This window comes from Pinus tabuliformis, chromosome Q (genome assembly GCF_031772625.1).
Source record: "Pinus tabuliformis cultivar Carrire ecotype Pingquan chromosome Q, CPIR1, whole genome shotgun sequence".
Classification (NCBI taxonomy): domain Eukaryota; kingdom Viridiplantae; phylum Streptophyta; class Pinopsida; order Pinales; family Pinaceae; genus Pinus; species Pinus tabuliformis.
In genome coordinates this window covers 986,926,801-986,940,889 of record NC_142296.1, presented here as the reverse complement: position 1 = coordinate 986,940,889, position 14,089 = coordinate 986,926,801, and the positions used below count along the sequence as shown (strand labels likewise).

The window sequence follows — 14,089 nt, the reverse complement described above, 5'->3', positions numbered from 1 at the left end:
GGGCCGAATTTCAGGACTGTTGCAGGAGTTTGACCAGCGTTGACCGAGCACTTTGACTCATCCTTTGACTGCGATTTTTGTGGGAAATTTTCATTTTTGGCAGGCCATACAGTTTGGCACAGGAACCAAGAATTTATAGGCACTTTGACCGCAAGGTTGACTGCAAACATGACCGCAGAGTTGACCAAGTTTGATCGCAATTTTCAGGACTGTTTTGGGCTGACTTTGACCACCTTATCAGGCTGAGTTTGACTGGGTATGACCAAGCTCCAAAAAGGAAGATTTGTTGTTGCATTGACCATCTTTGACTTTCTGGTTAGGGCTTAATTTCACTGCAGTTGACTGCAGATTTGACAGGGTCGTTTTGACTGTGATTTGGCAAGTAAATTTTTCACTTTTGCACTCTCTCTCTCTCTCTCTGTTGAACATTTGATATAATAATAAGAAGAATTGATCAAAGGGTTTTCCCCCCATTAGGGTTTTTCCCTGGCATCCGCCAAATCTAGTGTCCTCTTGTCTTGGCTTGTCTTCTGCATTTTGTTTCATGTTCTATCTACTTTTACTGACAATGTGATTAATGTGTTTGCTATTGAAAACTAAATTGGAAATTGTCATTGGGCTGCTAAAGGAACATTGAAGTAATTGTGCTAAGCATAGAACATACCAATGTTAACTAAAATTAACAGTTTTTGGTAGCAGCAGACAGGTGTTGTAGTCTTTATGGTGTCTGTGAGGCTGAGGAACACATTTTCTCCAATACCTAGCAAAGGTTTTGCAAGAAACTCCTCGATTAGATTAATTAGCTAATTATTAATGATTTTCCCAAGTCTAACTTAGGAAAGCTAGTTAATGAAACCAAATTAATTGAAGAAAATCGATTTTTCTCTAGAGACTTTTGGAAAAGTCACTTGATGGGGTCAAGACGATCTTAGCCATCGATTGTGATTAGATCATGGTTGTTGATTGCTCAACGAGAGATTATAAGAGCAAGTTGATGGGGTTTGAAGAGACACACTTGAGCAGTTCGACTTAACCAGTTGCAGTGATTAGCAAGGGCACAGTGGAAGTAGAGGGAGACACCAACAAGAGGGTTTCAACAAAGAATTTGGGGGGATATTTAAGGAGGAGATTTCCACAGTGATTTCCAGTTTCCAGCAACATAAAGGAGGTTGATTTTATCTGCAGAAGAGGAGGTTGAATTCAGTAGTGCAAGTAGCCAAATAGCAGTGCAAGTGACAGAGAAGAGCTCGATTTAGTGTGCCAATGTCAAATCTATCACCTGGACGCAGATCGAGTGGGTCAAGAAAAGTGTTGGAGGCAGTTCTACTTGCAAGGACATTTTCCCAGAGGCTGAACGAATTTTCCAAAGGAGCCAGTGCACATTTCCAGTCACTAATGCTAGCTACAGGAGGAGGTGCGAGTAGGCTGGGAAGAGGCCGAATTATTTTTGCAAAGGAAACTTGTGTTTCCAGACTATTTTGCAAGTGGAGAAAATTGAATGCCTGAACTTTGCCAGTATCATGAAAGCAGTTGTATTTCTCAAATTGCTGAAGAATTAATAATATAAACCCTCATTTGTTGAATTGGTTTCCCCACATTGCATTTTTCCGAAGGACTATTGTCCTAAAATCTTGGTGTCCAAAATTTTGTCTGTGCATTATTTTTCTCAGTTCCTGAATTTTATTTGTGAAGATTGCAATAGTGAATTAATCATTATTTGTCGTAATAATTCTGAAGACAAATAAATTGCATAAGTTAGAAGATTAATTTATGGTTGTTGTAATTAAGGAAATTTCATAATGTAGATTGCATGTAAAAGAGACTACAATAAGAATCAATCAAGTAATTATTCTCCCTCGTACTCTTGCGCATATTTTTTGGTCTACATTTATGTGTGTAAATTGGATATTTATCAGAGCCATTGTTAAAGAGTTAACAAGGATAATGTAAAAGGCCTAGGCATTGCACGTTGAAAATGGTATAAGTTTCACTTTCAGCAATGGCCAATCCCATATTGTACTTGTCCCAAAATCTAGCAAGTCTTGTGAGATACCTCACAAAGCAAAAGCCACATTAAAATACAACAATGAGGTGGATGTCACTGTCACCTCAGCAATCCACCTCCTGCTCTTTAGTGGAATTTCACCACACAAGAGGCTTCCTAGTTTAGGTCACCTAAAGGATATTCTAAGTCTAGGGTTCAAAGGTGACACTTCAATAAGCTTGCCCAAGGTACTCAGACAAAGAAAAAGGCTCAGTTCTATTGGATAAGGAGTAGTGTACCTATGGAGCAACCTATAAATATGTAGCCTTGGGTTTTTGATGTACAATTCAAAAGTAGTACAAGGCATACAAGGAGAGAGAAAAGGTTTGTTATAAGGATGAAATCAACAACAAGAGACAACCCTTCAAATGACCCTAAGTTGAAGCCTTAGTGTTGAAATAGGGTTTTTCTAACCCTAGAATTGCCTAGGGGTGATGTCGGTCTTAAGGAGGGACTTCCAACCATGCAAATTGCTAGATTTTGGTGTTTTAAGGTTCATCAAGGTAAAACAACCTCCAACCAGCCCAATGCTCATGCCCTAGTTGAATTCATCCTCAAACCCTAACCCTAGTGGCTTGCCTTGAAGGGCTGAAATTTTAGGGGAGAGTTACAAAGATGAAAGTTCATAACTTTTGACGATCAATATGAATGTCAGTGCCTTCTATCTACTTGGGTGATGGAGCCTTAAGGGAATTTAACCACAAAAATATCAAATTTTTGAATGGAGTTAAGGGGAAAACCCTAGGTTTTCACTTGCTAACCCTAGCTATCACTTTAAGCAAGGATAAATTTACTAGAGAAAAGCTCTCTAGGAGGTTCTCTCGGGAAGTTCAAGCATACAAATTAAAGCATGCAAAAATTAACCAAGCATTTCATATAAACATAAGCATTTGGACATGGAACACAAAAAAACATAGAAACATTACATGCAATAATCATGAAAGATATTCAACAATAAGGTACTCAAAATATATCCAAGAAACAAGCCTTCTTTATTCCAAAATGATGTCTCCACAATAAGCACTAGTTTCCAATAGCCAAATATCCACAAAAGATCACATCTCCATAAAGTAGCGAAGTACAACAAGCTAGGCCGAAATCTCTTGGAGAGTCGAGTTCTCCACAAGTGATGATCAACAAATGAGTGAGGTGACCTATTTATATGAGGTCTATCTAACCTAATTTCTAACGAAAAGCCCCTACACAAGTTTGATTTTTGAGTGGACAAAAAGTAAATTAGGGTTACAAGCCAACCCACTAGCTTTACAACATAATTTAGTATTATAAGCCCACACGTGTGTGTTATTTGAAGTTAGAGATGGAAGGGTTCTACTATTTTCTTAAGTGTGCTAAATTTAGCAGTGGAGCCCACAAGTGAAGCTAAGGCGGAGTTATATTTTCACATAATTTTGAATTAGGAAAATTTCTAATTTTCCTATAGTCAAAAATAGTAAATCGATCTCAGCAATTCAACTTGAGTTAATGGGTCAGTTCAACTAGAGTTAATAGGCCAATTTGACTTCAGTTGATGGGCTAGTTCGAGTTTATAAAAAGGGAAGGGCACAAACTTGGTTATCATCATTACGCACTAGAGACTTGTGTGTTTTAGATCAGCAATAAGAGATTCCAATTCAGCACGCTAGGGCAAAGAGAAAGAGACCGAATAGCCTCTGCAATTTCTTCAGTAGCATGCTCACTTACCAAGGCCAAGTCAGCCTGCGCAGGAGGGCTAAATAGCCAGTACGAGTTCGTATAGTTGTGTATGCAGAGGTCAAGTTGGTTATAGAGATGCAAAACAATGTGTTGAGGGGCAACTAATTGAAGGGGAATTTTTCCTCGTATTTGTAATCAATTTTCTGAGATTTTTGTTGAGCAGAATAATAATAAAACACACAAGTTGGCTAGTTTTGTCCAGTTGGGGTTTCTTAAGTAAATTCTGGTGTATTAATATTCAGTGTGTGCTTATGTCTTCGTGCTTTTATTTTCCGCTGCTATTATTTGTTAGAATCCTCAGCATATTTAGTAAAAGAGTTTGGAGTTTAGTTTTCATTTTCCTCATCTCATATTTTTTATTAAATTAACAGCTAGGTATTAGAAAGCTAACATGGTATTAGAGCGGGTCTCTGATTGAAGACCAGAAAGCGTGTTATTTTCCTCGGGAGCAGGTGAAAGATGCAAGAAAGGGGACGTAGTCCACTTCAAGGTTGTGCAAGGGTTTCTGGCTGCGTGACCAAGGCATAATCTGCACAAGGGTTTTCAAGTAAGCTCTGCGCAAGGGTTTCCAAGCAGTTCAAACTTGCGGAATGGCATATTTGGGGCTGAGATTTTAGGATCGCCTTGATGGAGCCTCGAATTTATGTTCTTGGAAGGATAGGATTGGTATAGTTTTGGAGAAGCAGGGAATTTGGGAATATGTGGAGAGTCCACTAGCCGCACCAACAAATCCTCAGCAACTGGCCCAACATAATAAGGACACAAAGGCCAGAAGAATAATCCTTGAAGGAGTAAAGGATCATATCATACCTCACCTTTTTGGAAAAAAGACAGCTCAGGCCATGTGGACAGCGATCTTAGGATTGTACCAGGGTACGAGTGAGGCCATGAAGTTGGTACTTGTTGGAAAATGTAACTAGTATTGGTCTTCATAATTATTATTATACACATGTCAATATGTATATATTATGTAGCAAACAAAAGAAGAAAGAAAATTTATTATTTTAGAGCATGGCTTTCATGCTTTTTATTGATGGTCTTCTAGGTAAGAGCATGTTCTTCATGCTCCTAGGGTTTGTTAGGTCATAGGATTTATTGTCATGAGTCAAGAGAGTCAACATCATGATTATAAGACCCATCTAGGCAAGTTGTACCATGTAAAAGAATTTATTTTGAGTCAAAGAAGTCAAAATAAGCCTCCTAGAACAACTCGGCTCTGCCAGAGACAAGTCGGCCCAGAGAGGGGTATTTGACCCACCTAGAAGAGTATAAATAGAAGTTGTTCGACCTCATTTTCTCACCAATTCGATCTGCAATCAAGAAGCTCGACTTGAAGTGTGAATTTCAAGAAGAAGGTCAAGAAAAGCAAGGAAGAAGGAAGCAGAAGCTGGAAGGAAGGGAAATCAAAGTTTTGGTCAAGGTTTGCCCTAGTTTTCTCTCACACGTGTGAGGATACTGAGTTGCTACAGGGGCCGAAGTTGCAAAACAACTGTAGGTCTGAAATCTTGTTGCTGGGTCCGAAATTTTGAGTTTGGTGCAGTTCTGGAAGGATTTGTCTCTCGTTGATTTGGTTTGAATTTGACCTAATTGGAAGGTCTTCTTGGAGGGCTGACTTGGTGTTGGAGGAGGCTTTGGTCTTGTGGTTTGGGTCTTGATTTTCTCATTTGAAGCAGATTCTATAAGAAGAGAAGAGTTTTTTTGGGTTTTCCCCTTGGAGGGGTTTTGCCCTGGCTTGGAGCCTAATTTTTGTGTCCATTGTCTTTATTGTTTTGCTCTTGATAATTGTTTGATGAAGAAGATCTAATAAAGAAACATAAAAAGATAGATAAAGTTCACAAGCAATTGTTAAGATCAAGGAGAAATTGAATTAATAGCTGCCATACTGCATTCTCTAATAGTGCTCAGAGATAAACTCAAAAATATCAAGATGACTAACTTTGAGTTTGTGATTTCTTACCTAACCAGATTCACCCAAGTGAAGGACGAGTTAGTCGGGGTTGGGGAGACAGTCTCGGACAGAGACCTTGTTAGTTTTGCACTATTGGGCTTTCCCAAGTCATGGGAAAACTTCATTGATGTAGTGAGTGGTAGAGAAAAGCTTCCAGATTGGGAGTGGTCATGGAGTGATTGCATGCAAGAGGAGATCTGGAAACAAGCTAAATTTGGGTCTCATGTGAAGACTGAGGAAGAAGAAAACTTTTCCCTAGCTAGCAAAGGGGGCAAGGCCAAGGGCAAGAAAAATCCAGGAGGGGCCGAGTCCAATTCAGGAGGCAAGAAAAAGAAAAGATCTCAGCAAAGTGAAGTGCTTCCCTTGTAATCAGTTTGGTCACTATTTCACCAAGTGTCCAAATAGGAAGAAGGGATCCAAGACGGATCATGTGGCACATCAGCGGAGATGGAGTTCACTTCTCAGTTTGAGGAGGAGTTTTCTCCCATAGCTTACATGGCAAGCTCAATGTCAGCAATATGTGGTATACTGACAATGGAGCATCCTCCCCTATAACCGGGAACAAGAGTTATTTCAACAAGTTGACAGAGAAGGATATGCAGTTTCATATAGAGATGGGAGATGATGGCAGGTACCTAACTTAGGGCATGGGTACTGTCAAGTTTCAGAGGGAGTCCTCTCTACCTTACAGATGTCATCTATGTCCTAGGGTTGAAGAAAAACATTGTTTCAGTCTCAACTTTGGAAAACAAAGGTTATGAGGTCACCTTCAATAGAGGAAAGGCTTTCCTCAAGCCCTAAAATTATGGGGCCATGAAGCAGATTGGATTTAGGGTGAAGAATTGCTACTGGTTACAGTTTGAGACAAAAGCAGCCTTGAGCAGCAGAGAGATTAGTGCGCATAGATGTGACCTTGGAGAGCTTTGGCATAGGCGTATGGGTCACTTACACCATGGAGCATTGAAGATTTTGAGGGAGATTGCCACAAGGTTGCCACAGTACAGTGTAGATCAGCATGACGTGTGCAAGGGCTACACACTTGGCAAGTATGCCAAGACATCCTTTTCTAGCAGAGATAATAGGGCCAAGGGCATCTTGGAGTTGGTACATTCAGATGTATGCAGATCATTTTCCTCTCCATCCCTGATGGGATATAGATATTATGTCACATTTATTGATGACCACTTAAGAAAGACATGGATCTTCTTCATGAAGAAGAAAGATTAAGTCTTCTCAAAAGCCGTAGAGTTCAAAACCTTGGTGGAGAACTAGATTAGTAGGAGGATCAAGGCACTGAGGTAAGACAATGATGGGGAGTACATCTCCAATGCTTTCAAGGAATTGTGTGCCAAGGAGGGCATCAGGAGAGAGCTCACAACACCTCATAACTCTCCGCAAAATGGGGTGGCTAAGCGTAAGAAGCAGAGCATTGTTGGACCAGCCAGGGCTATGTTGCAAGATCAAGGGCTACCTATGTTTCTTTGGGCAGAGGCATGCAACACTGCAGTCTTATTGCAGAACAGGAGTTCATATAGGGTGCTAGGCAGAATTACACCAGAGGAGGCCTTCACAGGCAAGAAGCTTAATGTGTCTCACCTTCGATCTTTAGCAATCTTGTTTACTGCCATGTGTCTTCAAATATCCTGAAGAAGTTGGAGCCCACAACAAAGAAGGGCATTTTCATCGGCTACAGTGAGACATCTAAGCGTATAGAATATATACTCCAGCACTTAGGAAGGCAGTGATCAAACGTGATGTGAAGTTCAAGGAAGAAAGGGCTCTCAAGAAGTCCTTAGAGCGTGAGCAGGGTGCAACATCAGAGGAGGAGCAGCAGGCTCCCAAGCAGGAAGCTCAACCAATTTCTTAGGCTTCATCACAGCCAGTTGTTGGGTAGGTCGACCAACTCTCGGTTGAGGAGAAAGCGCGGGAATAGGAGGAGGGAGTCGAGCTAAAGGGACCCACTCAACCAGTGACTCCCAGAGCAGGGAGAGGACGAGCCAAGTGGGCAGACTAGTTGATCAAGGAGGCTCAAGAGGGATTTGGAGCTCTCATTTCCACATTCAGATAGAGTAAACAGCCACAGAGATATATCAAGTGCATGGCCCTCTGAGGGGTAAAGTCAGACTAGTACATACCTATAAAGGAGTAGACAGCAGATATCTTGACCAAGGCATTGACAAGAGGCAGATTCATCTACTTTAGAGATAAATAGGGTGTAGTACAGAACACCTTCCTCTCTAAGAGGGAGTGTTAATTGAAATTAGAGATGGAAGGGTTCTGCTAAATTTAGAAGTGCGCTAAATTTGGCATGGAACTCACAAGTGAAGCTAAGGCGGAGTTATACTTTCACTTAATTTTGACTAGGAAAATTTCTGATTTTCCTATAGTTAAAAATAGAAAATCGATCTCGGTAGTCCGACTTGAGTTAATGGGCCAGTTCAACTTGAGTTAATAGCCCAATCTGACTTCATTTGATGGGTCAGTTCGTGTCTATAAAAAGGGAAGGGCACAGACTTGGTTATCATCATTACGCACTAGAGACGTGTGTTTTAGCTCAGCAAGAAAATATTCCAGTTCAGTGTGCTAGGGCAGAAAGAAAGAGATCGAATAGACTCAACAATTTATTCAACAATGTGCTCACTTACCAAGTGTAATGTTCCCGAGAAATTAATTTCCTAAGGGATGAAATAGCCTATCAATCCCCGTAGGCTATAGTCCTCAATAAAGAGGAAAAAACCCCAAAATATCCTATGCTGGGCAAGTTTAGGGTTGCTGGGCAAAGAAACCCAAAATTGGTGTTTGGAGTAAAATTTACTCAATCAATTCAGAAGAAGAGACCCATCTAGGAAACCTATAAATACAATAGGATTGAATTCATTTTAGAGCATCATTGGATTGATAATTTATCTCTATTTTTCTTGAGCCTGAGGTTCTGATGGTTTTAAGACCCCTTCTCTCCTATCAATTTTAGTGGTGAAAGATTCCACCCTAGTTGATAATCTTACTCCTCCTTATTCTTCCTATTTTCTACTTGTTTTGGCACAAGATTGCTAAGGGAAGTTTTTGGTCTAAGGAGTTTCATCAAGAGAAAATAATTGTCCTAAGGCAAGTCCATCTGTGATAAGGCAATCTGAGTTCACTTCTGGCCATGCAAATTGATTTGAACGGGCAGACGCATTGCTCTGTGACTTTTCCTGAAGCAAACCGAAGTCAAGCAAGGAACCATCCAGGGACATTTCTGGCCATGTCAGTTGATCTGGAAGGTAAGCAAAGTTCTGGACAGACCGCTACTAAAGCACACAAAGCACCTTGAATTATTCTTGAGGTGGATCGATGTTTTGTTGACAAACAGTGCGATAAACCGAGACTCCTATAGCAAGTCAGTTGGTGGTCTGAGCCTAAATTGAAATGAGTTTTCTCTGATTAATACATGTATCTCTATGATTGAAGCGAGTCTTCTAGTGATTGTCTGTAACCAAGAAAATCTTGTAATAGAGGGCCAAATTTTTCGATGGTTGCATGTGAGTTTTGTGTGTGGATTTAGAGTCGGGTCAGTGCCACTTCTAATCTTTGAAGCAACATGCTCAATGACAAACTGAAGTTCCTAAACCCTGAGCGAAAAGTCAACCTGGGACGGATTGGTCTTCTTTCTTAGAAGCAAGTTTGGGACAAAACAGGAATCATTCTTGTTGGAGTCTTCTTTGGGGTTTGTTTGATAAAATTTCAGATCAATATTTCACGTGTAAATTTAATTTATAGATAGGTGGAAAAATCATTTATTCAACAAAATCGTTCATATACTTTATTGAACCTTGGAACTAGTTATCTCAATGCAGTTGGGATTGTCTTAAGCAGCATTATTGATTAATGTACAATGATTGGTTATTGAATAAAACTGCCACGGTAATATACAGTGTTACATTTTGAGTAATAGAAATTTATTGAAAAACCCTAGTGTCCCTAAGCAACCCTAGGGAAAAATTGTGCTAGAACACTACACCAAGGCTGAGTCAGTTTGCGCAGGAGGGTCAAATAGCTTGTACGAGTCCATACAGTTGTGTATGCAAAGTTGGTTACAGAGACGTAAAATAGTGTGTTGAGGGACAACGAATTGAAGGGGAATTTTTCCCAGTATTTGTAATCAATTTTCTGAGATTTTTGTTGAGCAGAATAATAATAAAACACACAAGTTGGCAAGTTTTCCCTATTTGGGGTTTTTTGTGTAAATTCTGGTGTATTATTTATTGTGTGCTTGTGTCTTCGTGATTTTATTTTCCGCTGCTATTATTTGTTAGAATACTCAACATATTTAGTAAAAGAGATTGGAGTTGAATTTCCGTTTTCCTCATCTCAGAATTTTTATTAAATTAGCAGTTGGGTATTAGAAAGCTAACAGTGTGAGCTGTAGGGCTAAAATATGATGACGCCATGCCCTTTTTGGGCTCCGAATGCTTCATCAAGGCAAAGACAATGTTGAAAGGGTGATCTTGATGAGGAGGATCCCAATATTGGTAATGATTTTGATGTTATGTAGCTATTTGTTATAGAATGATTTTTTTGTGGACTTTAGAGGCCATTTAGAGCCTCCCTGTTGATCTATTTTGATTCACAGATGGATTGCACTCAGTGTTATTTTGGTTGTATACACCCTTACTTGCTATGTACACGAGAAACCTTGCATATTTGTGCACAATAACTTGGATTCATATGGATGCACATGAATTATATGTTCTTTTCAGAATTTGAATATTTCAAGTAATTTTTGGTAGACTACACTTTTGGTCCAATCTGATAACATTGTTGAGGATGCTCCGATGCTGTGACCATTTTCCATCAAGCAAACAAGGGGAAACCCATTGTTTTCATTGCCATGATTCATCTCATGAGATACATTTATTTTTGTTTGGATATGATTTTGTGGCTTTCTATCAGATCTTATGACTCGGGACAAATATCATATTTCAATATTGATATTTGTAGTACCACTTGACATCTTACACATTTTATATATCAATTTTATTTTCATATTTATGTAACAATGTGTTTGTTTGATGTTGATGTTGCTTTAAAAGTTAAAAAATGCTTATTTTGTAATTTTTAGGTTTACCGATAACTTCCAATATTTTCCCCGATATTGCTGATAATTTAAATTTCAGACCCCTGGTGATAAATTGCCAATAATGATACATGTAACATTGATTTCTACCATACTATATTGGGACATGTAGTTTCTACCATATTGAATTTGGAACTTCCTGTTTATATTTTATTTTGTAATGCAGTATAGAGTTAATGGAAAGTATCCAATTGGTGATATGGCAATGATTTATTTCCAATAAGGTTGGTTTTTCGAAGACCGGTGTAATGGACTAAATATGAAATTTGGCCCCTATCAGACTTTGAGAAAATTGGGAAACCTTGCTAATTTTTTGGATCAACCAAAAGAATTACATATCTCTCCTATTTACAATAAACTAGCAAAGTAGCAATAAGACAACAACCATGTTTGATTAGGGACCTGCCCAAAAACCCATTTGAGAAGTTAAAAGAAATTTAGAGATCAGGGCAACTGCATCACCATCATGGCAATGAAAAACAAAATGGTACCTAGTCAAATGGAGAAGCATAAGGCGATAGAGTCATGGTTCAATGGTGAAGATGGTGGTATGTCAAGCCACCCACCAATGTTCAAATCTAGTAGGGGATGAGAACTTTGATTAAAGTAGAAATGTAACTACAAAGACAACAATCATGTTTGATTAAGGATCCATCCAAAAAACCAATTGAGACAGTGATAAGAAATTTGGAGATAAGTGTGACTGCATTACCATTGCAGCAATGATCAAACAAATGGTACCTAGTCAAATGGAGACGCCTGTGTCCATTGGATGGTTCAGCAGCAAAGAAAGCAGTAAGTCAGGCCAACCACCAAGGTTTAATTCCCTTGGAAGCACAAATAAGCAGTTGGGCCTAGGTGAAAGCACTGGGTCATTTTGGCCGCACAAGCAGGCCACTTCTGGTGCGTAACCTCTTAGAGCAAGTTGTTATGCTTATCTTTGAGCTCAAAGGACACAGCTTTGTTAAAAAAACTTGAGAAGCATGTGAATAGTTTGATATCACATTGGTGACCTGAGGCTGAACTAGAAAGACTTGCACCAAAGCTGCTGGAAGAATTTTATCAGGAGTATATGTTCTGTGTTGGAGATTGAATCAACAGTCGCAAAGCTTTCAAACAAATAGGATTTGATCTAGAAGCAATCATTATTGGAGGGGGTTTATACAAAATTAGATGTGTTTTTCTAGCTGCTATAAGAAACTGCTTTTGGGCAAGAAGAAAATATCCAGATTCTAGTTTTAGATGGATGGAGAGCAATAAACACCTTTAATTATCATGAAGCTGTTATTCTAGATAATAATAACCTACTGGGGATAATAATAACAAGTTATTTTCAGAAGGGTCTTTTTCGAGGAAGAACTATTTTTTGGGGGGTTAGTAGGAAAAGCCAGGGCAAAGCTCTCTTTGAAAGGGCTGAAATGTTTTCTTTCATAGGGACAAAATATTTAAAGTGGTTGTATTTAATGAAGCATCCTCAATTTATGTGTGGATGTATTTAATGAAGCATTTTCAATTTGTATGACCTCTTGGTTTTCTGGTATTTGTGCAGATGGTTGAATGCATTGTTCTTCAGTTCGTTAATCTGTTATTTTCTCTGGTTTTCCCTGAATCATTATGACCTAAGCTGAATTTGTGCATTACGTCTTTCAAAGCCCCTAGCACAAACATAATCACAACATAAATATAGTCAAAACCCTACCTTAGTTCTGGTCAAAACAGTGAACATCTCGAAACACGCGGATATTCTAATGATTGATCTGGTCTCATGGTTATGGCTATGGGAAAAGAGTTGATCTGAAAGTGTCCCTTTGCTGTAGGAATCGAATTCATTTCTGAAGAAGGATACTTCATTTTCTCGTATTCGTACAGAGCATGGCGATTCGTGATATTTCGTTCTCTTTCTCTTTGATTTGACTTTGAATTCCTTGTTTAACTGAGAGACTCAGGAGAAGCCGGTTCAATTCAGCGGCATTAATGTACTGTGTATCGTTAGAAATTGACAAAGTGGTTTAGAGGTAATAGTTGCCACCCAGTAGCGATAATAGTATTTCTCATTAAGTGCACAAGATAGTACCCAGATCAAAATATAAGTAACTGTATGCAGACAGGACTAAACAGCAACTTCTTATCACGAATTTCTGAACAAACATAAAGTAAAGTACCTGCAAAGTTCATGATTCCATTTCTGTCTGCATCGTGCATCCTGCCCGGCAAACAAAGTATGAAGAAAGAGCCTACTCATTAACCATATATTCAATAGTAATTTCAATTGATTTTATGGGTAATTTTGATTTATGGGTCTCTAATCAAAAGACCAACCTTATCATCTGTTGGGCAATCGAATCTGAGAAGTGGAGATTGCCGGCAGCTAGAGCTTTCTGCGAGTAAAGTGATCAAAACAAATATCATCATGTAGGTATTATAACTTCAATCGAGATGATTCGATGAGTCAATTTTAAAAGAACTGAAGAGAATTTGGGGATGGCTTGCGACCTTCAGATCGAAAGCATTGATTTGGCCTGTTCCCTGGACATCCACACTTTCAAACCACGCTCTCAATCTCTCTTCATTGGCCATCCCCACTAATATTTTGATATTGGAGTAAGGAAGGAGATTGTCACAGTCCAACAAAATCCAAAGAGCAGAGAGATATTAAAATCGCCAGATGTACGTAACTACAACCCACATAGACAAGTACTACCCCTGAAGGCTCGCAGGGGATTCATGGAAACCAGTTTACCACGAAGTAGTGAAAATGTTCGAAACAATACGAACTTTGGTGTGTGAAACGTTAAATAACAAATTAATGAACCTTATAATTGTTAGACTGAGATGTCTCCACTCGATCGAATAGCCTAACACATTTGTTTTGGGAAAAAGGCGTAAGTTGGTTGGGAAGAAGGTATGTACAGATATTTATGCTCATAATTTGAGTAGTAAATTTGTGGTATAAAATTCTGTTCTTTTTTTTTCACAAAGTTCATGGATTAATTTGGTGTCTCGATTTTAAAATTAGATTAAGATTATTATTAATAATAATTTGGTTGATGTAATTTCCTGATTTGTGGTATTTTTTTTGTTTTTTTTAATGTTAAGTTTTTTAAAACAGTTATATGAAATAATATTTTTTTTCTTAAAAAAAAAGGGATAAAATTAATAATTTTATTCTATATCTTAAAATTTGTGAAATAACAAGTAAATCTTTGACAAATTTAATTTTTAAAGATTATTTTGGTTTTCAAAATTTAGAATGATAATAAAAGTTTTA

The 14,089-nt window shown here is 38.5% G+C and overlaps 1 protein-coding gene across 1 annotated transcript in view; it reads right to left on the bottom strand.

Moving 5' to 3' along the window:
* Positions 1–13,701, bottom strand: part of LOC149222796 (uncharacterized) — a 339,999-nt gene extending 326,298 nt beyond the window's left edge. The window contains exons 1-3 of the mRNA XM_089383170.1: positions 13,315–13,701; positions 13,141–13,199; positions 12,984–13,024 (exon numbers count right to left, since the gene is read on the bottom strand). Of these exons, the coding sequence (XP_089239296.1) occupies positions 12,984–13,024; positions 13,141–13,199; positions 13,315–13,398 (184 nt within the window). The 5' untranslated portion in view covers positions 13,399–13,701. The remainder of the gene's footprint in view (positions 1–12,983; positions 13,025–13,140; positions 13,200–13,314) is intronic.
* Positions 13,702–14,089: the final 388 nt, after the last annotated feature.